Source organism: Pithys albifrons, chromosome 1 (assembly GCF_047495875.1).
Source record: "Pithys albifrons albifrons isolate INPA30051 chromosome 1, PitAlb_v1, whole genome shotgun sequence".
NCBI lineage: Eukaryota > Metazoa > Chordata > Aves > Passeriformes > Thamnophilidae > Pithys > Pithys albifrons.
In genome coordinates, this window is record NC_092458.1 from 126,732,404 (window position 1) to 126,759,253 (window position 26,850).

Below are 26,850 nucleotides of genomic sequence, written 5' to 3' on the forward strand. Positions count from 1 at the left end.
GGTGCCCAAGGCAGGACTGGCCGTGGCACTGAGTGCTCTGGGCTGGGGGACAAGGTGGGCATCGGGCACAGGGTGGGCTCCAGGGGCTGGCAGGGCTTTGCCAAGGTGGGCATCGGGCACAGGGTGGGCTGCAGGGGCTGGCAGGGCTTTGCCAAGGTGGGCATTGGGCACAGGGTGGGCTCCAGGGGCTGGCAGGGCTGTGCCAAGGTGGGCATTGGGCACAGGGTGGGCTCCAGGGGCTGGCAGGGCTTTGCCAAGGTGGGCATTGGGCACAGGGTGGGCTGCAGGGGCTGGCAGGGCTGTGCCAGCCTCAGGGATCCCGGGGCTCTGTGAATTTATGGGTGTCCATGGAGGGCAGTGCCCAGCACAGACAGGTTCACAACTGCAGAAGTGTCTCCAAGGGCCAGAGGCTGCATTTTCCCCGGACACCTCTCAAAGCCATTCGTGTCCTGGGCCAGGAACAGAATCAGGATCGGGGGTTAAAGGCCATTTCCCCCCGAGCTGAGATGGCAGAGACAAACCTTGCGGGAGACCCCCCAGCCCGGCGGCTCCGGAGCCTGGGAGGGGATCCCGCGGCTCCCGGGGCTGTGTTTGCCTTTGCAACAACCAGTTCGGGTTTATTGTGCAATACATTCTGATTTTAATTAAACAGTCCCTGTCTCACCGGTCAGAGGGGGATAGCCAGAACTTCCCCTCTGTCATTCCCTTGGAGCAACGCTACAGACACTCTGCTTACAAATTTATGGTTATTTCCGCTGGAGATTTATTCCCCCAATAAAAGCTGCGTGTGTTGCCAGCCCGGTGGCTGCAGCCGTGCCAGCCATAAATCACAGGGGCCGTAAACATGTCGCCCAATAAACTGCTCGGAGCAAATCCTGCCTGCTGGGCGAGCATCATAAAGGGGAAGGATGATTTCCTTCCTCACTGTCTCCTCCGCTCTGCGCCTCACGCCGACTGCGCTTGGGGAGCTCGGGCCGGGCGATTGGACGGGGTCAGTGCTCGGGGGTGTCACAAACGCTGCCCTCCCATCGGGGTCAGTGCTCGGGGGTGTCACAGGCGCTGCCCTCCCATCGGGGTCAGTGCTCGGGGGTGTCACAGGCGCTGCCCTCCCATCGGGGTCAGTGCTCGGGGGTGTCACAGGCGCTGCCCTCCCATCGGGGTCAGTGCTCGGGGGTGTCACAGGCGCTGCCCTCCCATCGGGGTCAGTGCTCGGGGGTGTCACAAACGCTGCCCTCCCATCGGGGTCGGTACTCGGGGCTGTTACAAGCGCTGCCCTCCCGTCAGAGTCGGGTCTCGGAGGGGTGTCACAAGCGCTGCCCTCCCATTGGAGTCGGGGCTCGGGGGTGTGATAAGCGCTGCCCTCCCGGCGGGGTCGGGGGTGTCACAAGCGCTGCTCTCCCATTGGGGTCGGTACTCGGGGAGTGTTATAAGCGCTGCCGTGCCTTCGAGGGGTGTGATAAGCGCTGCTCCCCCGTCGGGATCGGGGGGTGTTATAAGCGCTGCCCTCCCGGCGGGGTCGGGGCTCGGAGGGGTGTTATAAGCGCTGCTCTCCCATCGGGGTCACTGCTCGGAGGTGTGATAAGCGCTGCTCCCCCGTCGGGATCGGGGGGTGTTATAAGCGCTGCCCTCACGCCGGGGTCGGGGGGTGTGATAAGCGCTGCCGTCCCGCCGGGGTCGGAGCTCGGGGGTGTTACAAGCGCTGCCCACTCGACGCCGGGACGTGGATTCGGGTCCTTCCTCCGCCTCACGCCGGGACTGCCCGGCCGAGAGCGCCCGGTGAGTGCCCCGCGCTGGCAGCGCTGCCCATTCCCTGCGCTCCCACTGCTCGGGTGGGACAGGAGCTCGGGTGGGGAGGTGAGTCCCGAGGTGCTGCTCGGGATGTCCACGCTGCTCCGAGGGACCCGCCGGGAGGGATGAGCTGCAGAAAAGGGGATCGGCTGCAGAAAGCGGACGGGTGGAGTTGCGGGTGCGGCGCTGCCGGGACCGTCGGGCCGTCGCGGTGCCGCGTGTTGTGCTGAGCAGTTTGTGCAGGAGCTCCCCTGCTCTTCCCCACTCGAGCGGTGGGAATGGCGTGTCTCTCTCCTCTGAAGTCAGCAGAAACTGGGCTCTGTGGGTGCTGCTTCTCCAGGGTCCCTCTGCTGAGCCCTCGCTCGATGCCTGAGTTGTGGAAATGGCAGCGGCTCCTCTTGGGGAAGGGCACATTTCAGTCTCACCCGTGCCCAGCCCCGGCTCCCAGGCCCTGCTCCTGCCTACACTGACAAGAGCCCTCAAAGCACCAGAACTTTGAGTTATTGGTGAAAATCAGAGCCAGGGACTGGCAGGGAATCCGGAGGTGGCTGTTGAGGGCTGGAGAAGGAGGGACAGCTGTGAGGCTTCTGCCTTGATGCCTGACCCCTTCCCCCAGGCAGGCTGGGGCGATCCTGGGCAGCAGAAACACCTTGGGCACTGAGCAGGGGCACAGTCCCCTCTCTGTGGCACGATGCCTTAGCAGACACTTCCCAAGGACTGCCATGAATCCTTAACTGGATATCCTCCAGGAATCGAGGTTTGCTTCCTCCCCAGGGCTTGGCTGCAGTGAGGAAGGTGCAATTGCCATCCCATGATAGTCAGCTGGGACATCTTTTCCAGCCTGTTTCTGTCACTGTGTGATTCTGCAAGAGATATTTGTGTGCTCTCAGTTGTGCTGTGTTATCTGTACACATATAAATGTACGTAAATATGAAGGAGCAGGTGTGGTTGTTTATTTTATACATTATATGTGTATATATTTATACATCTCCTTTATAGACACTGAAAACATGGAAGGGTAAAACCCTCTTGGAGTGGGATCTGTGTCTGTAACATCTCAGAGCACAGAACAAACCACAGCAGCAAAGAGAGGAGCACAGTGAACCAACTCTATTTCTGAGGAGCTTCTGAGGTCAGGTGGGAGCTGCTGCTGCCTGGCAAAGTCAGGTTTAGGTGGAGGTTTTCTTGTAGGGGCAGCCTCCCCTACAGACCCAGGGGAGTTCTCACTGGTCCTCTCCTTCCCACCATGCAGTAACAGTCTTTCCTCTTCATCTGCTTCTGTATTCCTGGAAAACTGTTGCCTCTCAGTGTCTCAGAGTTCTGGACCCCTGCCAGAAGCTGCTCTTGGGGACAGTCCAGCAGACACAGTCCTGCACACACTCGGAGTTTTTAGGTTTTTAATCCAGCCCCCAGAGGTGACTGAGCTGCAGGAGTCCTCAGGCTTATTTCTCTGCTCAGGTCATGGAATTATGGAATGGTTTGGGTTGGAGGGACCCCAAAGCCCCCCCAGTGCCACCCCTGCCATGGGCACAACACCTCCCACCAGCCCAGGCTGCTTCAAGCCCTGTCCAGCCTGGCCTGGGACACTCCCAGGGATGGGGCAGCCACAGCTGCTCTGCCCACCCTGTGCCAGGGCCTGCCCACCCTCCAGATGGTGTTGGGTTGGCAGGAAGGGGCAGCTCTTACCTCTGGGGAGCTCTGAGCCCCCAGTGAGGACCTGAGGTACCTCTGGACAGTCTCCTTCAGTAACATCAAGCCCTGTGGATGTGTCAGGGAAAGCCCTGGCTGCCCACCAACCTCTGAGCCCCTCGAGGCTCTCCTGAAGGGGGCTGTGATTGTCCCCTCAGCACCTGACACGGCAGGGCTGCAGGTCAAGGTGACTCCTGATACCAACCAGTGACTTTGCTCTGCCTGGAGGAAATTAAATGACTTGGGGTTTTCCCCATTTTCCATCATTTACATGTTGCTTTTGCCCTGGAGCAGAAGGACATTTGTCCTTGCTAAACTTTGGGATTTATTGTCACATTAAACTCTCAAGCTGAGAATCTAATGAAACAAAATCATATTAGGGCTGTAATAAATACGTCATGGAAGAGTTGTGTGTTATTCAAAGATGAGCTGCGTTACATTTAACCCTCTGGCTCACAGTTCAGGCCCTCTGTGCCCTCTGTCTCATATCCTGCAGAAGCTGCAGAAAGACTGAAGCCACAGATCATTTTTTACTTTAATTAACTCCTGTTTTGCACATTTTCTGCCTTCCCCCACCCACCCAGCGAGTCGTTCTGCCCAAGGGGGCTCGAGATCCCCAACAGCCTCTCCAGCAGCTCCGTTGGGTGCCCTGTCCCATGAAGTGGAGGAACCTGCAGTGTGTGAGGTTCAGAGGTTCGCTGGGTAATTCAGGTTGGAGACACTTCAGAAGGTCTCTGGTCCAGCATCTGCCTCAGGGCAGGGCCAGCTGGGAGGGCAGAGAAGGCTGTTCAGCTGTTCACGGCTTTGCACAGTTGGGGCTTGAAAACTTCTGATGTGCAACCTCTGGGCAACCTCCTGCAGTGCCTGATGGGGAAACATTTCTCATTTTATCTCATTTTATCCTCCCTTGTTTCCACCTTCTACCCATTGTCTCTCATTCTCCTGCCACCTCTGCTGTGAAGAGCCTGGTGCAGCCTCCTTGGGGCCTCCCCAGAGGTTGGGGAAGGCTGGTGGGTCTCTGCAAACCTTCTCTCCTCTGGGCTGAACAAGCCTCTTTCCCTGGTCTCATTCCAGGGCATTGCTCCAGCCCCATCCATCCCAGAGGGCTCCTGCTGGACTTCCTGGAGCAGACACCTGCCAGATTTCCATAAAGGCTTCACTCACCTCCCACTCTTGATCCCAGTGTAAACCCCCCACCATATCTTGTGTCCCCCTTCCCTCTGATTCAGATCCAGAGGTTTTCCCTGGATCCTTTCCAGGGCTCTGAACTTGCAACATCTTGTGCTTTGCCTCCTGTTTGCCTGTTATTAATAAATGGACAGCTGGAGTTTCACTCCTTTGTTTCCCTCCACATCATGGCAAGATTGTGAAATGAGCAACAACTTGGGTGTGAGAGCCCCTGAAAATCCACCTTACCATGGGGACCACCCGAGCCAAGAGCAGGAGGGGCCGAGTGCCCAGTTCTCTGCTGTGTTTGACAGCGTGGAATCCCAGACTGGGTTGGGTTGGAAGGGACCCCAAAGCCCACCCAGTGCCACCCCTGCCATGGGCAGGGACACCTCCCACCAGCCCAGGCTGCTCCAAGCCCTGTCCAGCCTGGCCTGGGACACTCCCAGGGATGGGGCAGCCACAGCTGCTCTGCCCACCCTGTGCCAGGGCCAACAAACTTGGTGTTTATTTCCAAGGTCAGTTCCTAAGTAAGTGTCAGAGTTAAGCAGACACTATTTGCACACTGAGCTGGCATCAGAAAGAAGCCATAGCTGCAGCTTGATCATGGCTGGGATGGTTCTATCAAAGGCATTTGCTCACTCAACAGAGCATCTCAGACTCTGGAATTTGGGGACAGCTGTGAAACAGTTGCACTCATCAGGAAGGTTTTTTCTTTCATTCTGAGGTTTTTCTTTTTCAAGAACAATATCCATCCATCACCTTCATTCCAGGGTTTGATGGGTGAACAGGAGTGCAGTGCTGTGTGACACTGTGGGAACTGTAGGAGTGTCCAAGCAGCAGGGGGGTGGCTGCACAGGTTGGAGGGGGAGGTGGAGGGTTGTGCAGCTTCTCTGTTCAGTGGAGAGTCCAACTGTGTGGAGTTGTGTTGTTGGTTTGTTTTAGGTCTAGGCCATGCAAGAGCTGAGCTGGGATGGAGCAGGACTCACAGGACACGTGGAGGTTCAATAGCTCCTTCCATCAGCCTTCAGCTTTCCTCATGCTGGGCATCCCGGGCCTGGAGGGCCTTCACCCCTGGATCTCCATCCCTTTCTGTGCTCTCTACCTCACTGCTCTCTTGGGAAACTGCACGATCCTGTTCATCATCAAGAAGACCCAAAGTCTTCACGAGCCCATGTACTACTTCCTGTCCATGCTGGCGGTCACCGATGTGGGCCTGGTGCTGTGCACGCTGCCCACCACGCTGGGGCTGCTCTGGTTCAACCTGCGCGCCATTGCCTTCGATGCTTGTCTCACCCAGATGTATTTCATCCACATTCTGTCCTTCATCGAGTCTTCCGTGCTCCTGGCCATGGCCTTTGATCGCTTCATCGCCATCTCCCGGCCCCTGAGACACCCCTCCATCCTCACCAAGGCCACTGTCACAAAGATAGGCCTGGCCATCGTGCTCAGAGGGACGGTCTCCCTCCTCCCCATCCCCTTCCTGCTCAAGAGACTGACCTACTGCGGGAAGATGGAGCTCTCCCACTCCTTCTGCTTCCACCCCGACATCATGAACTTGGCGTGTGCAGATATAAAGGTCAATGTATTCTATGGCATGATCATTCTCTTGTCCACGGTGGGAATGGCTTCATCTTCATTGTGCTGTCCTACATCCTCATCATCAAAACTGTCATCAGCCTTGCAACCAAGGAGGAGTGTCTCAAGGCTCTGAACACCTGTGTGTCCCACATCTGTGCTGTCCTGGTGTTCTTCATCCCCATGATCGGACTCTCCATGATCCATCGCTTTGGAAAGAATGTTCCTCCTCTTGTGAACACTTTGGTGGCCTACACATACCTCATCATCCCCCCTGCCCTCAACCCTGTTATCTACAGCATCAAATCCAGCCACATCCGGGGGGCTCTGCTCAGGGCCCTGTGGAGGAAGGGTGGGGCTGACTGGTAGCTTCCCACTCCAGCTCTGCCAGAAAGTGCTGGGGGACTGGGTCCTTGGTCAGAGACAGCAAACTGGTTTCTTGGTCAGAAATCTTGGGGTTTTATCTTGGTCACAACTCTTGGACTGGTTTCTTGGTCACAACTCTTGGACTGGTTTCTTGGTCACAGCTCTTGGACTGGTTTCTTGGTCACAGCTCTTGGACTGGTTTCTTGGTGATAACTCTTGGACTGGTTTCTTGGTGATAACTCTTGGACTGGTTTCTTGGTCACAGCTCTTGGACTGGTTTCTTGGTCACAGCTCTTGGACTGGTTTCTTGGTCACAACTCTTGGACTGGTTTCTTGGTCACAGCTCTTGGACTGGTTTCTTGGTCACAGCTCTTGGACTGGTTTCTTGGTCACAGCTCTTGGACTGGTTTCTTGGTCACAGCTCTTGGACTGGTTTCTTGGTCACAGCTCTTGGACTGGTTTCTTGGTCACAGCTCTTGGACTGGTTTCTTGGTGATAACTCTTGGACTGGTTTCTTGGTGCTCCATCCACACAGCCCGTTACTGCCAGAGGAAAGCACTGCAGATCCACTTGGATGCTGTCCCTCTACCCAGAGCTGTGAACTTCCCAGTTGGGTCCAAGCACAAGGTTTTCATCCCTTCCACCAGAGCACTGATACATCCAAGGGAACCCCAGTGAGAGGGAAACAATTAAAGAAAAATGGGCTGCAGGACTTTCCAAGTCACATGATGGGGGGACCAAAGAACCTCTAACACACGTGAGGCAAACTGATAGCAGAGAACAGGGTGTAACCTTCACTGAGAGACCCTTGCATGGGGTCATTGTCCCCTCCCCATATGCCACAGCACAGCCAACCCAGCAGCAAACTCCACAGGACAGGGCTTGGCCCAAGAGCTGGGAGCCCCCCTGGGTATCCCAGTCCCTGGTGGTTCAGCTGGAAACATCCTACAGGATGCAGCTCAGCCCAGAGGCTGGAGCATTTCTCATCAGTTGCCTGCAAGGGGGCCTGGACACTCTCAGCCTTCCAGAGAAAATGCTCAGCCTTCATCCGTGTCTTTGGAGTGCCTTGTTGTGCTGCTTTGGGCTGGTGTGGGGTTCAGTCACTCACGGGGAGCTGTGTTTGGGTCTGTGCTGAGCACAGGGTTGATAATGCAGAGATGGGTTTGTTCTGGCTGAGCTTGCCCTGAGCCAAGGCCTTTCCTGCCCCTCCTGAGGCCACGCTGGGGAGGGCCTGGGGGTGTGAGGGGACTTTGGAGCAGACACAGCTGGTGTCCCCAACTGACCAAAGGGATATTTCAAGCATGGAACAACATGCTCAGTATAAGAAGTGGGGGGAGGAGGAGGAGGAGGAAGTGGGGGACATTTGGAGTGATGGTGTTTGTCTTCCCAAGTCTCTGTTCCGTGGGATGGGGCCCTGCTCTCCTGAACACCTGCTGCACATGGGAGGTGGGAGGGAACTTCTTGTTTTGCTTTGCTTGTGTGTGTGGCTTTTGCTTTCCCTGTTAACTGTCTTTATCTCAACCCACAAGTTTTCCAGCTTTTCCTGCTCAGATTCCCCCCCTGATCCCATGGTGGGACAGTGAGTGAGCAGCTGCTGGGGCTTGGTCCTTGCCTGGGGTTAAACCACAACACATGTCCATTCACAGTGTGGAAACAGCTGCTTTTCCCTCTCTTTTGGATGTCTTTGAGTGTCCCCATCTTGCCAAGTCTAATGACTGTCCCAGGCACTGTTTTGCATTAAATGTCATGTGTGTGAGCAGCATCTTCAATAAAATACATCAATTCCTTGTGACAGGTCACAGGACTTGAGGAAGCCTTTTTTGTCCAAGATAGTAGGTTGGCATTGTTTAAAATCCTCAGGATGTGCTGTAGATGAACAGGAGTGGATGAGTGAGGTGTGATTTGGGGTGGGCTTGAGGGGCTGGAACTTCTTGCTGGTATAAAGGGGGCTTAGAGACATCACAGGATGGCTACAATTCCTGACACTGAGGACCACCTGTCACAACCTCCCAGCTGGGTGTGCTGTGCTGGCTGTGCCCCTCAGAGGAGATGTCTGGGGCATCCCCAGGTGGGAGGGGACAGGGTGTCCCAGCAGGGGCTCTGCCCTAGGCTGGGTCTCAGCCAGGCATGCACAGAGGGCTCATGGTCCTCCTGGCTCGTGTTCTCCCACACACAGAATAAAATGCCCCAAAATGCTGGAAGGGAATCACAGAATCCCTGAGGGTGGAAAAGAGCTGAGACCATCGAGTGCAGCCTGTGGCCAATCCCCCCCTTGTCACCCAGAGCAGAGCACCTGAGTCCAGGCCCAGCTGGGATATTTCATTCCTCCAAATTGCTGTATTTTTGTTGATCTTCAGCCCTATTTTGGCCACTCTTCACCGTGATGGAGAATGGGGAGCAAGGTCAGTGAAGGGTGAAGCAGCAGAAGGTGTTGGGACAGGACCCCACACCCACCCTGGCTGTTCTGCCTCACTCTGGGCACTTCACCCTCACACCAGCCCGGATTAGAGTCTGTCCTTCCTGCTCCACTCAAACAGTAGCTGAAATAGAGAGAAAAAATAATGCAGAAACATTTCCATAAAAAAAGAAACCAAAGAGAAAGAGAGCAGGGAAGTTCCCTGAGGGGAGAACTCCCAGGCCAGTGCTTGCTCTGTGCTGTGCTCATTATCTGAGTGTCCCAGGATGTTCATTAACAGCCCCTGAGCTCTGCCTGGCACAGGGGCAGGTCCTGCTGGCACTGGGACAGCACCAAGGGGACCACTCTGCTCCCACAGCCATGGTGTAACTGGGGCTTGCTGGGCTCACAAAAGGGAACAACTTCAGCAGGAAAGGGCTTTGCTGAAGGGACACCTGGCTTGGAGCACAGGGCTCTGAGAATGGTGATTCAGAATTCTGAGGCGATTCTGAGATTGCTCCCAGTCAGAAAACTCGCCGAGCTCTCCCTGGCTGTCTGTGCTCCCTCAGTGCACCGTTCTCCAGAGCAGCCTGAGGAGCCTCTGCCACTGTAAGAAAACTTGGGGGGGGGACAGGGAGGGTGAGGCTTGGGGGGTGTCAGCACATCTGTCAGCACAGCTGGAGAGAACTGTGGAGGGGGAAGGAGAGAGGGAGAGACAGAGGTGGGAAGAAGAAAGAGAAGGGAAAGAGGAAGAACAAGGAGAAGGAGGATGGGGAAAACAGACTGAGAGTAGTGTCCAGCCTGGAGAAGAGAAGGCTCCAGGGAGACCTGAGATCCCCTTCCAGTGCCTAAAGGGGCTCCAGGAGAGCTGGAGAGGAGCTTTGGGCAAGCGATGGAGGAACAGGACAAAAGGGAATGGCTTCCACTGCCAGAGGGCAGGGATAGATGGGCCAGGTTGGACAGGGCTTGGAGCAGCTTGGTCTGGTGGAAGGTGTCCCTGCCCATGGCAGAGAGTTGGAATGGGGTGATGTTGAAGGTCTCTCCCAACCCAAACCATTCTGTGGTTCCTTCACAAGGTGGTCAAAGGCTGGATTCGATGATCTTGGAGGTCTTTTCCAGCCTAAATGATTCTGTGACTCTGTGAGCTGTTTGGATCCCCTTGGGAGAATAAATCTGCATTTACTGGTGTTTTTAAAGACATGGATCCAGCTTTATCTCTGCAGAAAGCCAGGCCCTCACAGCACCTGGTTTTCATCCCACCAGCAATCCCAAATCATGAGTCACTTCTGAAAACAGGGGTACATTTCTGGATGCCAAAGAAGCAGAGGTGAGCTGAAGCCTCAGGGAAGGTTTCAGTGCCTGTCTCAGCCCCTTCCCCAGGGGGGGAATGGGAGGGCAGGGGCTGCCAGTGGGGCTCAGGTGAGTGGCCTCAGGTGCCTCTCCTGCTTGGTGAGGTTTTTGTTCATCTTAATGCAAGTGCTTTGCTGCCAGTGCTGCTCCTGGAATAGCTTTTGGGCCCAGTGACAGCACCAGTCCCCCCACGCTGGGAGCAAGTTGGGTATAAAAAGCTGCAATCTGAGCCTTATTTGTTACAGCTCCAAGATGGAACAGCCCCATATCAGGGGAACAAAGCCAGGGCTATTTTAGGGCTTCTCCCCAGCTGTGCAGGAAAACAACCACCATTTCAAAGCCAGAGTTACTTATCAGATAATTGCATTAATTAACTGCAGATCTCGTCATGAACCCACTTTGCAGCTGTGACCTGCATGGCCTGGGCACAGCCAGCCCAGGGGATGTGCTGGAGCTTGTGCTGTCCCTCCAGGGCAGGGGGATGGGGGGCTATTCCAGCAGAGCTCCAGGCAGGTGCTGACTTGGTGCCTGAGGCTGGAATGGCACCCCAAGAGGCCTTGCTGAGCATTCCCTTTGGACCACAGCCCTCCTGGAAAACCTGCAGACACAGAATAAGGCAAAAAATCTGGTTTGTTTTTTTTTTTTTATACAGATACTCTGATTTTTCCATGCGTGTTTTCAGGCTGAAAGGATAAAAGTCCAATTTGTATGTACAAAAAAATTTAAAATATCCCCTTGTGCCTGTGCCTGTGGCAGCTCTGGGGACGGCTGGGCCGTGGGAGGCAGCACTGACAGCACATTCTGACAGGGCACTGCAGCACATATGGAAGAAATCAGGCAGAGCTGGAGTTTTACAGGAAACACAAAAATTGTCTTTGTTTTTTGTTATTATTATTTTCCATTTTGCCCTTTGAAAAGGAAAGAAAACAAGTCCAGCTGATGGGTTAATCAAGTAAAACGTTGATTTTATGGTGTTCTGCCTTTAGGAGAATTCAGACAGTTCCCATCCAGCCTCAAATATCAGCATTTTGTCACTGCAGGTGTTGTTGCATCCATTCATCATGGACTGCAGACCAATCAAGCAGAACTGAAGTTTTACAGGAAACACTAAAATTCTGTTGTTTATTATTATTACTATTATTATTATTATTATTAATTATTATTTATTATTTATTTATTTATTTATTTATTTATTTATTTATTTATTTATTTTGCCCTTTTTGAAAGAAAACAAGTGGGTTAATCATGTAAAATGTTGATTTTATGGTATTCTGCCTTTAAGAGAGTTCAGACAGTTCCTGTTCCAACTCAAATGTCAGCATTTTGTCACTGCAGGTGTTGTTGCATCCACCCCGATGGAGTGCAGAGATGGGAGAGGAGCTCCCTGCACCATCCTGGCAGCTCCAACATTCCCTGAAGGGAAGTTGTGGCCAGGTGGGGGTTGGTCTCTTCTCCCAGGCACTCAGCAATAGGACAAGGGGGCACGATGGGCTCAAGCTCTGCCAGGGGAAATTGAAGTTGGAGAGCAGAAAGAAATTCTTTGCAGAGAGAGTGCTCAGGGATTGGAATGGGCTGCCCAGAGAGGGGGTGGATTCCCCATCCCTGGAGGTTTTTCAGCTGAGCTTGGCCGTGGCACTGAGTGCCATGATCTGGTAAAGGGACTGGAGTTGGACCAAGGGTTGGACTTGATGATCTCAGAGGGCTTTTCCAACCCAATGGATGTGGCACTGAGTGAGAATCCACCACGTCTTGATCCAACCCCACTGTGATGAGTGAGAATCCACCACGTCTTGATCCAACCCCACTGTGATGAGTGAGAATCCACCACGTCTTGATCCAACCCCACTGTGATCACAGTAGGGTTGGACCAAGGGTTGGACTTGATGATCTCAGAGGGCTTTTCCAATCCAATGGATGTGGCACTGAGTGAGAATCCAACACATCTTGACTTGATGATCTCTGAGCTCTTTTCCAACCCAATGGATGTGGCACTGAGTGAGAATCCACCACACCTTGATCCAACCCCACTGTGATCACCAGCCCAGGGCACTCCGTGCCCTGGGCTGGTGATCACAGTAGGGTTGGATCAAGGGTTGGACTTGATGATCTTGCAGGTCTTTTCCAACCCAATAGATTCTCTGATTCTCTGCTTCTATTTCCCGGAATGGGCTCCAGAGCCCCCCCAGTGCCACCCCTGCCATGGCAAGGTCACCTCCCACCAGCCCAGGTTGCTCCAAGCCCCATCCAGCCTGGCCTTGGACACCCTGTGGGATCCACAGCTGTGGAATTGCCATTCTGAGGCTCTGTTTGTGTTTCCCTTGCAGCGGGCAGTGCCCTGGCCCGGCATGAGCGCCGTGCCCGCCGCGGGCCATGCCCTTCTCCAACGGCTCTGAGGAGCGCCCGTCCTTCGTTCTGGCCACGGTGCCGGGGCTGGAGGCGGCGCAGGGCTGGCTGGCCGCGGTGCTGTGCGGTGCCTACGTGCTGGCGCTGACGGGCAACTGCGCGGTGCTGCTGGCGGTGCGTCTGGAGCGCAGCCTGCACGCGCCCATGTACCTGTTCCTCTGCATGCTGGCGGCCATCGACCTGGCGCTGTCCTCCTGCACCGTGCCGCGCGTCCTCTGCTTCTACTGGTTCGGCTCCAGGGAGATCGGCTTCGGCGCCTGCCTGCTGCAGATGTTCCTCATCCACGCGCTCTCGGCCGTCGAGTCCGCCGTGCTGCTGGCCATGGCCGTGGACCGCTACGTGGCCATCTGCCACCCGCTGCGCCACGCCGCCGTCCTCACCAACGCCGCCACTGCCAAGATCGGGCTGGCGGCCATGGCCAGGGGTGTGCTCTTCTTCCTGCCCCTGCCCCTGCTGCTGCTGCCCCTGCCCTTCTGCGGCTCCCGGGCGCTGTCCCACTCCTTCTGCCTGCACCAGGACGTGATGAACCTGGCCTGTGCCAACACCACGCCCAGCATGGTGTACGGCCTCACCGCCATCCTGCTGGTCATGGGGCTGGACGCCGTCCTCATCTGCCTCTCCTACATCCTCATCCTCAAGGCTGTGCTGCGTCTGGGCGCCTGGCGGGACAGGCTCAAGGTGTTCGGCACCTGCGTCGCCCACATCTGCGTGGTCCTGGCCTTCTACGTGCCCCTCATCGGGCTGTCCGTGGTGCACCGGTTTGGCAGGGACCTGGCGCCGCTGGTGCACGTCACCATGGGCAACATCTACATCCTGGTGCCTGCCGTGCTCAACCCCATCATCTACGGGGTGAGGACCAAGCAGATCCAGAGGAGGATCCTGAGTCTGCTCCATGTGAGTGACAGACCCCCCCAGTGACCTGTGACCCGTCCTGTGTCCTCACACTGGCTCATGTTCCACACTCAGGGTCCTCAAGGCAGGACTGGCCCCTGAGTGGGCTCTGAGGTGCTGCTGCGAGGCAAGAGGTAAACAGTGACTGTAAACTCCTTCCAGGAGTGTTTGCCCTCACCAGACTTGGAGAGAATCTACTACAACACTGACCTAAATCCAGCCCTGGCTGAGCAAGATGAAGGGGATTTATTGTGGAGGAACGAATGGACACCACACGACAATCAGTGAGATTTAGGGTAGAATGCCCGTTATTGATACACTGCAAATGGTTTATTTGGGTTAAAGCTTCGTGCTAATTGGCTACTGTGAGTCTCACGCCATTAAACTACATTTCTAATTGGGTACATTCCATGTCTCACAAGTCCAGTGTTTGATGAAACATCCTGACTGTTCCCAGGTGAATCTCTGGAGTCCTGAGAGAAGCTTGAGGAGTTCTCAAGAGAAAGTTCCAGGGAGTTGCTGTGAACTCCCCGGGAGTGATTTCTCCTTTACCAGCCAAGAGCAGCTGTGGCTTTGTTTGCTCTTTGCTGGTAGTTGCTTCAGTCTCACAGAGTCCATACAGTCTGGATTGTTCATATGCCCATTTTCTGTAAGAAATCCCTCAACACAAGATCTGCAACAGGAAGGAAAAGTGACTCGACAAACTCATAAAAATATCTCCACTTTGCACTTCTTTGTTCCAATCTCACCCACACCAGGGCAGAGCAGGTGCTGCCGTGGTTGGGGGGGTTGTTAATTCATGGTTTCCACACGGGGCACATTCACATTCCAAAACTTTTGCCAGAAATTTTGGCTGTAGCATCAATGCCCAAGTTAAATAATGACAACAAATCATGTCACAGACACACAAATGAGCTCCAGAAGAACCTCCACTTCTCTGGTCTTGTTCTGACCTGTTGGATGCTCCATCAAGACCCCTCAGCCTCCTTGTAGCAGATTCTCTGAAAAATTTCAGACCCAGAGTTACAGGCAGAAAGTGTAAAAATAATCTCAGTTTATAATTAAATTCAATAAAACATCATCTCAGGAGAAAAAAATAAGCAAGTTATAAATGTCAGTGATAATTCCAAGCTGAAGGAAGTCTCATTTCCAAGTCAGAAATGTTTAATGCCTTTGACTCCACACTGGGAATTCCTAAGAAGTTATGAATTAAGTTCAGAATCTTCAGCTTCTGAGCTTTTTAAAGACTTCCTTGGTGTTGCCCAGGAAACAGAGACCTCAACAGCCTTTGCTCTCCTTATTCTCACGATTTCCACTGTGGGCCACTCCAGCAAAGCTCTGTTAATACAACAAAAATCAGCAAGACTTAGGGATGGTGAAGGACTGAGAGCAAATTAAATTTATTTTCATGCCATCACAGAGGCACAACCACAGATGGCTGAGGGGGGAGGCACCTCTGAAGGTCATCATGTCTGAAGGTCCAACCCGCAGGGCCAGGAGGACAGTGGGTTACCCAGGGTGGGTTCCAGACAGCTTTGGGATATCTCCAAGGACAGAGACACTGCTGCATATTTTGGAAAAGGCCAAAGAACCTGGGAAGGGACGTTGTACCATCCCAGGACTGGGCAAAGAATCACAGATGGGAAGGGTGGTGACACCCAGGATTTCCCTTATTATTTTTGTTATTTTAAAAATAAATCTCTTCCTTTAGAAGCAGAAGGAGAGATGCCAGGGGTGGGGGAGCTCTGGTTGGAACACGGGGGGTTTCTCTGCACGAGGGCACAAAGCCCTGCAGAGCAGGACCCTCTGAGATACCCAGAGCAGTGCTGGGGACTGAACAAGGGTGGCACAGCCCTGCCCCAGGAGGGCCCTGTGCCCTTGAGCTCTGTGTCTCCATCAGTGGCACACAATCCCAGAGTCACTGAGGCTGGCACAGCCCTGCCAGCCCCTGCAGCCCACCCTGTGCCCCATGCCCACCTTGGCAAAGCACTGCCAGCCCCTGCAGCCCACCCTGTGCCCCATGCCCACCTTGGCAAAGCCCTGCCAGCCCCTGGAGCCCACCCTGTGCCCGATGCCCACCTTGGCAAAGCCCTGCCAGCTCATGGAGCCCACCCTGTGCCCGATGCCCACCTTGGCACAGCCCTGCCAGCCCCTGGAGCCCACCCTGTGCCTGATGCCCACCTTGGCAAAGCCCTGCCAGCCCCTGGAGCCCACCCTGTGCCTGATGCCCACCTTGGCAAAGCCCTGCCAGCCCCTGGAGCCCACCCTGTGCCCCATGCCCACCTTGTCCCCCAGCCCAGAGCACTCAGTGCCACGGCCAGTCCTGCCTTGGGCACCTCCAGGGCTGGGCACTCCAAACCTCCCTGGGCAGCCCCTGCCAGTGCCTGCCCACCCTTTCCGGGCAGAAATTCCTGCTGCTGTGCCCCCTGCCCCTGCCCTGGCCCAGCCTGAGGCCGTGCCCTCTGCTCCTGTCCCTGTGCCCTGGGGCACAGCCCGACCCCCTGTCCCGGCTCCCCCCTCCTGGCAGGGATTGCAGAGCCAGAAGGTGCCCCCTGAGCCTCCTTTGCTCCAGCTCAGCTCCCCCAGCCCCTCCCAGGACTGGCTCTCCAGGCCAGAACACGTTCCTGGGGTTCCTGAGGAGGGCTCTGCCCCCAGACCTCGTTCTGCACTGGGGCCTCCACGTGGCCCCAACATCTGGTGGGTTTTTGTGCAGTTTCTTCCAAGTGCCAACAAACACTGGGGGTCAACTGGGTGCCCTTTTTGTAGTCTGTGCTGGTACAGCTTCAGTCTCCACGAAACATGTCTCGGTATAACCTTCTCTGCTAAATGAAGCCCCACTCCATTGCAAAATAAATCCTTTTCACTTAGGTGAGTTACAAGCAGTTGCCAGCTGGGCCTTGGAGGCAATTTTGGTCCTGTCATTTTTGGCATATTCTGGTTTATTAGAGCTTAGAAGGGTAAAAAAAAAAATGAAAACAATCTGTCCCTGCCTAATGTGATTTGGGAAATGTGAATGAATTATTTGGAGGCATTCTGGGTCTAAACCCTTTTCAGGTGGTCATGGCATTGAGAAACAGCTCCTGCTCATTCCCCATATGTTGCTTTTTTTTTTTTTCCATTTTGTGCTGAGAGAAACCTTAATAAAGAAAAATGAATGAACCTCCCAGAAAATGCTGTATTGTGTTTCCTACTTACTTATTTCTCAGAGTTAACAGACCCTCAGAGCAGGAGGGCTCCTGGATTCCTCCTGGGTACAGAGGAAAACTCGTTCTCATCTTGTTTTCCAAACTTCAGTTGTGGAGTTTGCTGGGGGAGGAGGGGAATGTGGCTTCTGCCTCAGCATTTGTCTTTGCCAGTGGCTGTGGCAAAGCCTTCCCATCTGGAATGTCCCTTGGTCACTCCTGCAGCAGAGGGAGAATCCCAGAGCGTGGGGAGACCCAGCCCAGCTCCTGCCTGAGCAGGGCCAGAGCCACAGGTGGGAATGGTCCAGCCCAGCTGGGCCAGGAGGGTGAGGGAAGAGTCAGGATCACCTGCAAAGGGGACTGAAAAGGAAAGGGCTGGGATGAGGAGGGGGAGGGAGGGAAGGGCAGGATGGAAGTGGTGGGGGGAGGACTGGGAGTCACTGGAGCAGATCCTGGAGGTGGCAACAGAGGGAAGGGGGACACATGTGGGACTGAAGCAGTTGGAGATCTGGAGGATATCCTGGGGAATGACCTGAAAGCCTTGTCCTGTCCTCCCCTGCCCTGCCTTGTCCTCCCCTGCCCTGCCTTGTCCTCCCCTGCCCTGCCTTGTCCTCCCCTCCCCTGCTCTGCCTTGCCCTCCCCTGCCCTGCCCTGCCTTGCCCTCCCCTGCCCTGCCTTGCCCTCCCCTCCCCTGCCCTGCCTTGTCCTCCCCTGCCCTGCCTTGTCCTCCCCTGCCCTGCCTTGCCCTCCCCTGCCCTGCCTTGCCCTCCCCTGCCCTGCCTTTCCCTGCCTTCCCTCTGCTGCTCCTGGGACTGGACCTGGGGATCCACCATCATGTAATGATGGAATCATTCAGGTTGGAAAAGCCCTCTAAGATCACTCAGTCCCACCATCTCCAGCACTGCCAAGGCCACCACCAACCCATGTCCCCAGGTGCCACATCCACAGGGCTGTTAAATCCCTCCAGGAATGGGAACTCCACCCCTGCCCATGGCAGCTGTGCCAGGGCTGGACAGCCCTTTCCATGATAATATTTTCCCAATATCCAAACTATGACATCCTCAACCCAGCCTGAGGCCGTGCCCTCTGCTCCTGTCCCTGTGCCCTGGGGCACAGCCCGACCCCCTGTCCCGGCTCCCCCCTCCTGGCAGGGATTGCAGAGCCAGAAGGTGCCCCCTGAGCCCCCTTTGCTCCAGCTCAGCCCCCCCAGCTCCCTCAGCCCCTCCTGCTCCAGCCCTTTCCCCATCCTTGCCCCCCCTGGCAGTTCTCCTGTCCCAGACTCCCTCAAGGCTCCTGGAACTGGATGCTGTTCCCCAGTAATGGAAAGGGGTTTATTTGCTCAACCTGCTTTTTTATTTCAATGGGCATTGCCCAAGGTTTGGCACAGAGGGTTGTGCTGCCCAACTCCCACAGAGGGTACACGGGGGGGCCCTGGGACACCCACAGGGAGAGGAACTGAACAAACAGGGTTCAGGCTCCCAAATCTGCCCCTCCTCATATCACCATCCTCCATCTGGGCAAAGGGTTCCTGACCTCCCTCTCAAGGCCTGGATTAGGGCTGTGGATGAGACACAGCAGAGAAGGGAGAGATTGATGTTGTTTGAAAAGTATTAATAATTCATATGGCAGCAGCATTAATTGCAAACCCAGTAATTAAACCCAGATTTAGCACTGAACTGGCTAGAGAAAGGAAAGGAGCTGGAGAAGGGTCTGAAGAGTCATCCTGTGAGGAGCAGCTGAGGGAGCTGGGGGGGCTGAGCTGGAGCAAAGGGGGCTCAGGGGGCACCTTCTGGCTCTGCAATCCCTGCCAGGAGGGGGGAGCCGGGACAGGGTCGGGCTGTGCCCCAGGGCACAGGGACAGGAGCAGAGGGCACGGCCTCAGGCTGGGCCAGGGCAGGGCAGGGGGCACAGCAGCAGGAATTGCTGCCTGGAAAGGGTGGGCAGGCACTGGCAGGGAATGCCCAGGGAGGGTTGGAGTGCCCAGCCCTGGAGGTGCCCAAGGCAGGACTGGCCGTGGCACTGAGTGCTCTGGGCTGGGGGACAAGGTGGGCATCGGGCACAGGGTGGGCTGCAGGGGCTGGCAGGGCTTTGCCAAGGTGGGCATCGGGCACAGGGTGGGCTCCAGGGGCTGGCAGGGCTGTGCCAAGGTGGGCATCGGGCACAGGGTGGGCTCCAGGGGCTGGCAGGGCTTTGCCAAGGTGGGCATCGGGCACAGGGTGGGCTCCAGGGGCTGGCAGGGCTGTGCCAAGGTGGGCATCGGGCACAGAGTGGGCTCCAGGGGCTGGCAGGGCTGTGCCAAGGTGGGCATCGGGCACAGGGTGGGCTCCAGGGGCTGGCAGGGCTGTGCCAGGCTCAGGTATCCCAGGATTCTGGTCTAGTGGAAGATGTTCCTTCCCACAGCAAGGGGTTGGAAACAGATGAACCCAAACCATTCTATGATTCTTTGATCGCTCTTTTGTCTCCTCCAAATTACTGCAAGAAATCAGGTACAAACAGGGCAGAACACGGTCGTGCCTGTGAGATCCCTGGCACTGAGGGGTTTCAAACTGCCTCCTTCTCTCTAATTGCCCCTGAAGTAGCAGGGGAGCTGCAGAGCCCCGTGGGATCGATGTGCGAGGCAGACAAACAGCTCGTGGTCTCTGCAGAGCAGAGTCCCCGCTGGGAGAGCTGCAGGAGGCGGGGGAGGATTTAGGGCTGGGCAGGAATTTGTTGCTCTGCAGCGGGGGCTTTGGTGCCATCGTTCCTGCAGGCGGCCCTGCCCCTGCCTCCCGCTGCCTTTGCTGGGCAATGGTGCGCCCTGTCCCTGCCTTCTCCTGCAAAGAATGACGTCTAAGCAGAGCAGGACCGGCAGAGGCAGCAAGGAGAGGGGATGAAGAGAAGAGTATCAGGAATTTCAATTCCTAGGGAAAAACCAGGGAGTCTCTCTCAGAGTGCAGGTGACCACAGGCTGCAGGTACCTGGGAGGTTTCCAGCAGAGCCCTGACAGCTCCAGCTGGGGCCCTGCTGGGACAGGCTGGGATGGTCACAGGGACATCTTGCTCCCGATCCAGCGGGGGCAGAGCCTGGCTCGGCCACATCAGAGCCGCAGGCAGGAGAAGCCCAGCACTGTCCCGGGACTCTGCTCATCCCTCTGCTCTCTGCACCTCTCCAGCAGCTCCAGGAAGGTTTCTGAAGGGTCTCATCAGGCTGGGGACATCGGCCTGACCTGTCCTGCAGGGCTCTTCAAGGAATCCTCTCTCCCAGGTACTGGGGAAAACCAGCAGAGTGACCTGCAGGGTCTGGGGGAGTCACAGTCTCTCTGAGGAGAGAAGGGGCATCCTGGGAGCACTGGGATACTGGCAGGGCTGGGGAGCTGCCAAATGCTGTGGCACTGGCTCAGCTTTTTGTTAATTGGGTGTTTCTTGACCAAGACAATCAGTTGGCACCTCAGTTTACACTGGAGAGCAGCACAGTGCTGGTCACACACCCACAGAGCTCCAGGGCTGGCACTAAGGACTCATCTCCCCTCTACACACACTTGCAGACCAGCTTTGGTCTGGTCTCCTGGGCTGGACACCCTTTGGACACTGGGGTGTGCCAGGTGTGCACCTCAGGAACACTTCCCATCCCATTCCATCCAGGAGGAATCTGGTCTGTAGCAGGACCACCCCAGGGGGCACAGGGCACTTCCTTCACAGGTGCTCTCCTGGCCAGAGTGAGCAGCTGTCAAAGGCTGGGGGGCTCTGAGCTTCCAGACCCACCTCCTGCCAGTCTCTGTTTTCCACTGACCAGGTCAGACCAAGGGTGTTTGATGGTTTGGTTTTTTCACAGGACACAAAGGCCCTTGGTGCAGGCAAGAACCCAGAAGGCTTCATGTCTCTCAACTCTACTGCCTTCTCCCATCCTCCCTGTTTCCTCCTTGCTGGCATCCCTGGGCTGGAAGAGGAGCAGTTCTGGATTGCCTTCCCGTTCTGCATCATGTATGGCATCGCCCTGCTGGGGAACCTCACCCTGCTGCTGGTCATCAGGGCAGAGCCCACCCTGCACGAGCCCATGTTCCTCTTCGTGGCCATGCTGGCCTTCACTGACCTGGTCATATCGACCTCCACACTGCCCAAAATGCTTGGCATCTTCTGGCTGGACTGGCGGGAGATTGGCTTTGCCTCTTGCCTCACTCAGATGTTCTTCATCCACACCTTTGCCACGGTGGAGTCCGGGGTGCTCGTGGCCATGGCCGTGGATCGCTACGTTGCCATCTGCTGCCCGCTCTGGCACTCCAGCATCCTCTCGGGGCGCGTGGTGGGGGCTCTGGGCAGCCTGGTGCTGGGCAGGGGGGTCCTGCTGGTGGCCCCCACGTGTCTCCTCCTGCACAGGAGGCACTTCTGCCAGCCCCTCATCCTCGACTCCTACTGCGAGCACATGGCCCTGGTGAAGCTGGTCTGTGGGGACACCAGGGTCAATGTCATCTATGCCCTCTTTGTGACTTTCGTGGTGGGAGGGATGGACCTGGTGCTGATCTCGGTGTCCTACACCCTGATCCTGCGGGAGGTGTCGAGGCTGCCGTCCCAGGAGGCCCGAACCAAAACCTTCAGCACCTGCATTTCCCATCTCTGTGTCCTCCTGGCCTTTTACACCCCTCTCCTCTTCACAATCTTCACCTTCCCCTTTGGGCAGGACATCCCCCAGCACGTCCACATCTTGGTGGCCAACCTCTACCTGCTGGTGCCACCCACACTGAACCCCATTGTTTATGGGGTCAGGACCAAGAAGCTCTGGGACAGGGTGGTCATTCTCTTCCAGCACAAGGGAACCTGACCCAGATGGGCTTGGCTTGATGATCCTAAAGGTCTTTTCCAACCTTTATGACGCTCTGTGTGTTTGTGCCTCAAACTGCTCATGATTTGCTGCTGCTGCTGGTAAATTTGAGAGGCAACACTGTGACTGTTGGGTCAGGGAGAGTTTGGGCAGTGGGTTCTGACAGAAATCACTTGAGTCTCTCCTCTGTTACTGCTGCCAAGGAGGTTTCGTATGTTGTGTGATGAAACTTGACATAAAAACATTCAGTCTGGCTCCACCACCCCGTGGGATGGAGAGTTCACCTGTCCCAGGGGTAAAACTCCTCATTGCTAAAACCCTTTCACTGTTAAAACCCCCAAACCTCTCATGACTAATTATTTTCACTGTAAGGCTGAGTAGCCCCAAAAGATCCTCCTGCAGCAGCTTTTGTTGTTGAAGAGCATTCCCTGGACTGGGTGATGGTATTTTAAAGCCCAGGCACTTGGGGCCATGGGGTAGGGGTGGGATGGACACTCGTCTGCTTATGGTTAGACTTGATAGTTTTAAAGGTCTTTTCCAACCTAAATGACTCTCTGATTCCCTGGGAAGGTGCTCAGATGGGAAGGGTGGTGGTTCTTGAAGAAGGACATGAGTAGATTTCAATTTTAAGCATCACCCCTTTGAGACAGAGGGTCAGCCAAAGACAAGCAGCAGAAGTCCCCAGTGAGCCAGGGGGTCCTGGGGTACCTGGTGGAGGGGCAAGACATTCACCTGCACCCTGGAGGGAGGATGCAGCTCCTGTTTGGATGTGAATATAGAAATCTCCACAGAAATCTCCACAGAAATCTCCATAACTGAACAACGTGATTGGCTTTTCTGCTCTGCTTTTCACATGTCAGCTCTCAGATAAATACCAGATACCTTTGATGGTGTTTCTGTAGTTGAAGTGAGGATCAGTTGGGAAGGGAGGGTGCCTGTGCCATGAGGAGCTTGTTGCCCTCAGACCCTTTTTTCTTGTCAGTGAGGGCTGTACTCACCATTTATCCAACCAGGATAGACACTGGGGCGAGACAAACTGCCCTTGGCAGTGCCAGCTGTGCCATGATGTGACTGATGGGTCCTGACAAGCAGCTGAGATGCTGCTGCTGACAGAGCAGGTACCTGGTGATGTGTGAGGAAGGACAACCCCCGTGTCACAGCCTGGCCAGGTGGGTAAGTAGGACTGAAATCTCAGTTTGCAGAGGGGGTTCCTGGGCAGCAGAGGGACTGCCAGAGCTCTGCCCCCTGGAGAGGGTGGGGTGCTTGTTGTTTACCTTGTCCATGCTGGAGAACAGCACCTGAGTTTGGGCATACAAGAATGTCCAAGTCCAAAATCTTCTGCTTTGGACTGGCAGATGTTCACAGAGCTGGTTTTTGGTACAACCTTTGGCATCCCCATCCTGGGGGTGTTTGTTGGCTCCATCCTGGTGAGAGTCACTGCCCTGTCCTGGTGCTCAGCTTGGAGATGCAGAAACTGCCCAGCACAAAGGCCCTTCTTGCAGGTCTTTGCTGCCAAGGTTATTATTAGGGAAGGAAAACATCATCAAGCCTGAGATCAATTCACAGAAAGAAAGAAAACAGAGGTGCAAAGAGTTTCAACCAACAGTAGTGAGGAAAAGGGCTCTGCGATGAGGATGAGGCTCAGCCAGCAGAGGTGACGTGCCCTGCAGCACCTGCACTGAAGGGATTCCGGAACATCCTTCATGGAGCACTGGAATCCACACTCAGATGTGCAGGTGAGGGAGTCACGTGGCAATGCCAGAGCCCTGCAAGGGGCTCCTCCTCAGGCTCTGCCACAGGGCCAGGAAAACCCGGGCAAGGAGCACTGAACTCCCTCCCTGATCCCGGGCCCAGGGCTGGGATTTCTGTGTCAGGTTCAAGGCTGCTTCTCCCCTCCAGCCAGGGGGTCACTCTCAGTGCTGGTGCAGCAAACTCAGTCTGTCAGTCTGTCAGTCAAACAGCTCTCTGTGCCCTGGCACAGCAGGGGCCACAACTCATCAGCCAGGCACTGTCTCCATCTCCATCAGCTTTTCTGACTTTGGGGAACTGATGTTCCCATGCCAGGAACTGAGCACAAGGGTAAAATTCCCTGCTGCTGTCTCAGCCAAGTCAGAATTGCAGATCCCTGTCCCTGACACCCACCTGCACTGTGGGATGGTGCTCCCAGAACTGCAGCAACCACCAGGATTTCTCTGGCCCCCACTCTGGCCCCAGAGGGGCCACAGTCCCTCCCGCAGGTCTATTGGCAAATCCAGAACTTTATTGTCCCCCTTTACTTCCAGGTTTATTCAGAACCATTCCATTTGTTGCTGTTTGGTGCCACAGCCCAGGCTGCTCCCAGTGCCAGGTATTCCAGTTGGTATTTGTTAGGAGAATACACAGAGACTGAGATTCTTGGCAGGAAGGTTGTTTTGGCAGCTCCAGCTGCAGGTAAAATCAGTCAGTGTGTGCTCAGAGCCTGTGCTCGTTCCTCCCACAGAAATGTCAGCCCAGGGCTCCCCACCCCAGCCCACAGACTCCTCAGGGAAATGCTGAGCTCTGTGGAATACAAATTACACCAGAAAATCGATGCTTCCAGGGCTCAGGCTCTGAACACTGAGCAGGGCCTGTGGCCTTGTAAGGCAAAAACTCAAAGTGAGTTATAAAGTGCCCCTCGAGCCGACACTGATGATTTTCCTCTGCTCCCCCTCTGCTCTTTTCAGGGGCTGTGGTGGCTGATGTGGGAGAAGTTCAACCTTTCCAGCCCTGAGCACTCAAGGAATTCATGTTCCATCTGCCTCTGCAAACAGGGAACTTGGTGGTGTTTAACTGGGGGCTGACCCCCTGAGTGTGCCCTGAGAAATGGAATTGGTCTATTTTCTACTGCCCCACTTGCCAGACAAAGCTCCAGCCTCTGCCCAGCCCTGCAGCAGCCCCCTCGTTAGCTTGATGAGTGCAATTAGCAGGCAGCTTTCCAGCCTGCTCTGGTGCTGTGCAGTGTGAAGATACAGACTGAGGTATTTGGGTCTGGTTGTGCAGACTGGGGAGATGCAGCCTCACCCCTGCAAATGTGCTTTGATGGCCACAAAAATATTGATTTATGCACTTGGGGCATCACCTGCTGTTCTGGCCTGGTAAATATGGGCAAAAAAACTGGGAAAAGTCCCGACCTCCACCCACGGGGCTGCCCTGGAGGGTGGACATCCTGCCCCTCCATGCCCCTGTTCACCTGGATTGCTGCTCACCGAGGCTGAGGCAGGAATGGTCCTCTCCTCCCACCCTGCCCTTGTCTTTGTGCCCGTCAGACCCAGAGCGAGGAGGGCACAGAGGGACAGGATGAGTCCCCACCGCCCTGCTGGGTGCTGTGCCCTGGGGCAGGAGCAGCCCTGGGCTCTGGAGGGGGCTCAGATGAGCCTGTGACAGCACAGTCCTGTCTCCAGGCCCCCAGGGAGCCACCAGAGGACCTGCACTGGCATCTCCAGGAGTGCTCAGCAAGGTCAGGATCCTCGATGCCCTTGGAGGTCTTTTCCAACCTCCAGGATTCTGTGATTCTGACAAGCCTCACTCTCTCTTCTCTCTGTGCTTGGGAAGATTCAAGTTCTCCCACAGCAAACCTGGGAATGGTCTGGGGAGGGAGAGGTGCTGTGTCTGCCCAACAGCCACGGCCTGACCTGGGCAAGGAGAGACTGAGGGAGACACAACAAAGCACTGCCAACAACATCAAAGAGGAGAGTTCAGGCTCTGAGGTCACTTTGTGCAGGGGAGGGGAAACTCCCACACTGCCAGCAGGTGGAACTTTGGGATGGGAAAGAGAAGCTGATCATCAGCTCAGAAGTGGGACCCCTGCATGGGTCTGGTCTCTGCTGCAGAGGATTTGGGCTGGAAGGGCACTGAGAGGGAGGAGGGAAGGGGAGGACAAAGGAAAGATGAGGCAGAGCAGCTCTGACAAGTCGCTCTGGGCTTTCCAACCTCAGTTTCTCCAGAGTCACCAAGGGAGATGAATCAAACATCTCTAAATATCCACATGCCATTTCTGAGGGGTTTGGAGCAGCGCTGCAGTTGCCATGACATCAGATCGTGCCAGTCCACAGGAGAAGAGGGTGGTCTGTGCCCAGGCAGCCCTGGCACAGGGGGCTCAGGGAAGGGAGCCAGGGGGGCTCCCACCCCTCCAGGCTCCCCCCTGGGGTGGCTTTGGCCCATCCAAAGGGCCAGGAAGGCTGAAAGGACACCCCTTGTTCCACAGGCAGAGAGATTTTCTGTCCAAATATCTCTGTAACATTACACAGCATCCAAACCAGCCAGAAATGGTCCCTGCAGAAGCACAGACTCATTTGGCATTGTGGGAACTTCCCCACTGATTCCTGAAGAAAACAACATCTTTATTTACTTCTCAAAAGCATTGAAGCATCTTTTACTTCATCAGGGCAAGTCCCTCACCAGCCACCCCTGTTCCTGCAGGGTGTCAAACACGGCAGACACAGCCCAGGGGGGGCTGATTTTGTCATGATTGAATTCCAACCCACCAGCTCTGGCTCCTGGAACGCTCTGTGGTGCTGCCACTCCTCACAGAATTCCCTCAAGAAGTGTAAAATCCTGCCTATAAATACATGATAAACAACCCTGGAAGGGGCAGCCACTTAAGGAGTATTTTTGGCTTATGCTAAGAAGTGAACTGGGGGATTTTTCTGCTCCTGTAATTTTGATAAGTGTGTGGAGAAGGCCAGATAAAAATAATTGCACCTGATAGTCCCTTGGCTCCTCTGCTCCTGACTGACACTTGAATAAGAATTCTTTAAAAGGAATTTCAATAAGCACAGATTTGGTTCGGGTCTGGGTTAGAAATGACAGAACTCCTGAATCCAAATGAATTGTGTCAGGCAGCCCTGCAATGGTGGCCAGTTCAGCCCAGCAGGATGATGGATTGTCCTCCCCTTGCACTGCAGCTCCTCTCAAACCTGGGACAGCATCACTGATCTCTGATGGATGAGCTGCACATGGAGCTGCTTGGGAAAGGAAGGGAATGTCCACAACAACAGCACAGAGTAATAACCAACAGATTTCAGATATTGTTTCCTGGGAAAATGGGTGGGAAAAGGCATTGGGAAATAAATTATAGAAATCAGGGAATAGTTGTGCTCTGTGGTTGTGGATGCTCAGCCATTGGGAGGTGCCACCTTTTCTCCTGGAGCCCACCATGGAAATCATGGAATCCCAGACTGGTTTGGGTTGGAAGGGACCCCAAAGCCCACCCAGTGCCACCCCTGCCAT

The 26,850-nt window shown here is 55.3% G+C and overlaps 3 protein-coding genes across 4 annotated transcripts; all 3 read left to right on the plus strand.

The window, feature by feature from the left end:
• Positions 1-1,693: 1,693 nt before the first annotated feature.
• LOC139677603 (olfactory receptor 51G2-like) lies at positions 1,694-6,791 on the plus strand. Its single transcript, XM_071567721.1, is given in 3 exon segments — positions 1,694-1,776; positions 5,590-6,265; positions 6,268-6,791. Coding segments are annotated over 2 exon segments (972 nt in total). The 5' UTR covers positions 1,694-1,776; positions 5,590-5,617; the 3' UTR covers positions 6,592-6,791.
• Positions 1,695-15,516, plus strand: LOC139677609 (olfactory receptor 51E2-like). The gene is made up of 2 exons (XM_071567734.1): positions 1,695-1,776; positions 12,658-15,516. The coding sequence occupies exon 2, from the start codon at positions 12,704-12,706 to the stop codon at positions 13,652-13,654; it is 951 nt and encodes a 316-aa protein (XP_071423835.1). The 5' UTR covers positions 1,695-1,776; positions 12,658-12,703; the 3' UTR covers positions 13,655-15,516.
• A 5,145-nt stretch (positions 15,517-20,661) lies between these two features.
• On the plus strand, positions 20,662-24,441 carry LOC139677617 (olfactory receptor 52R1-like). Of its 2 annotated transcripts, XM_071567755.1 has the most exons (2): positions 20,662-21,602; positions 24,423-24,441. In XM_071567755.1, the coding sequence occupies exons 1-2, from the start codon at positions 20,662-20,664 to the stop codon at positions 24,439-24,441; spliced, it is 960 nt and encodes a 319-aa protein (XP_071423856.1). The 2 variants fall into 2 exon arrangements, with proteins under 2 accessions (XP_071423856.1, XP_071423848.1); XM_071567747.1 differs by lacking the exon at positions 24,423-24,441 and having other exon boundaries at positions 20,662-21,635.
• Positions 24,442-26,850: the final 2,409 nt, after the last annotated feature.

Excerpts from the sequence above, each read along its gene's own strand:
- LOC139677609 (XM_071567734.1), top strand. The coding sequence starts at position 12,704 with ATGCCCTTCTCCAACGGCTCTGAGGAGCGCCCGTCCTTCGTTCTGGCC.
- LOC139677617 (XM_071567755.1), top strand. The coding sequence starts at position 20,662 with ATGTCTCTCAACTCTACTGCCTTCTCCCATCCTCCCTGTTTCCTCCTT.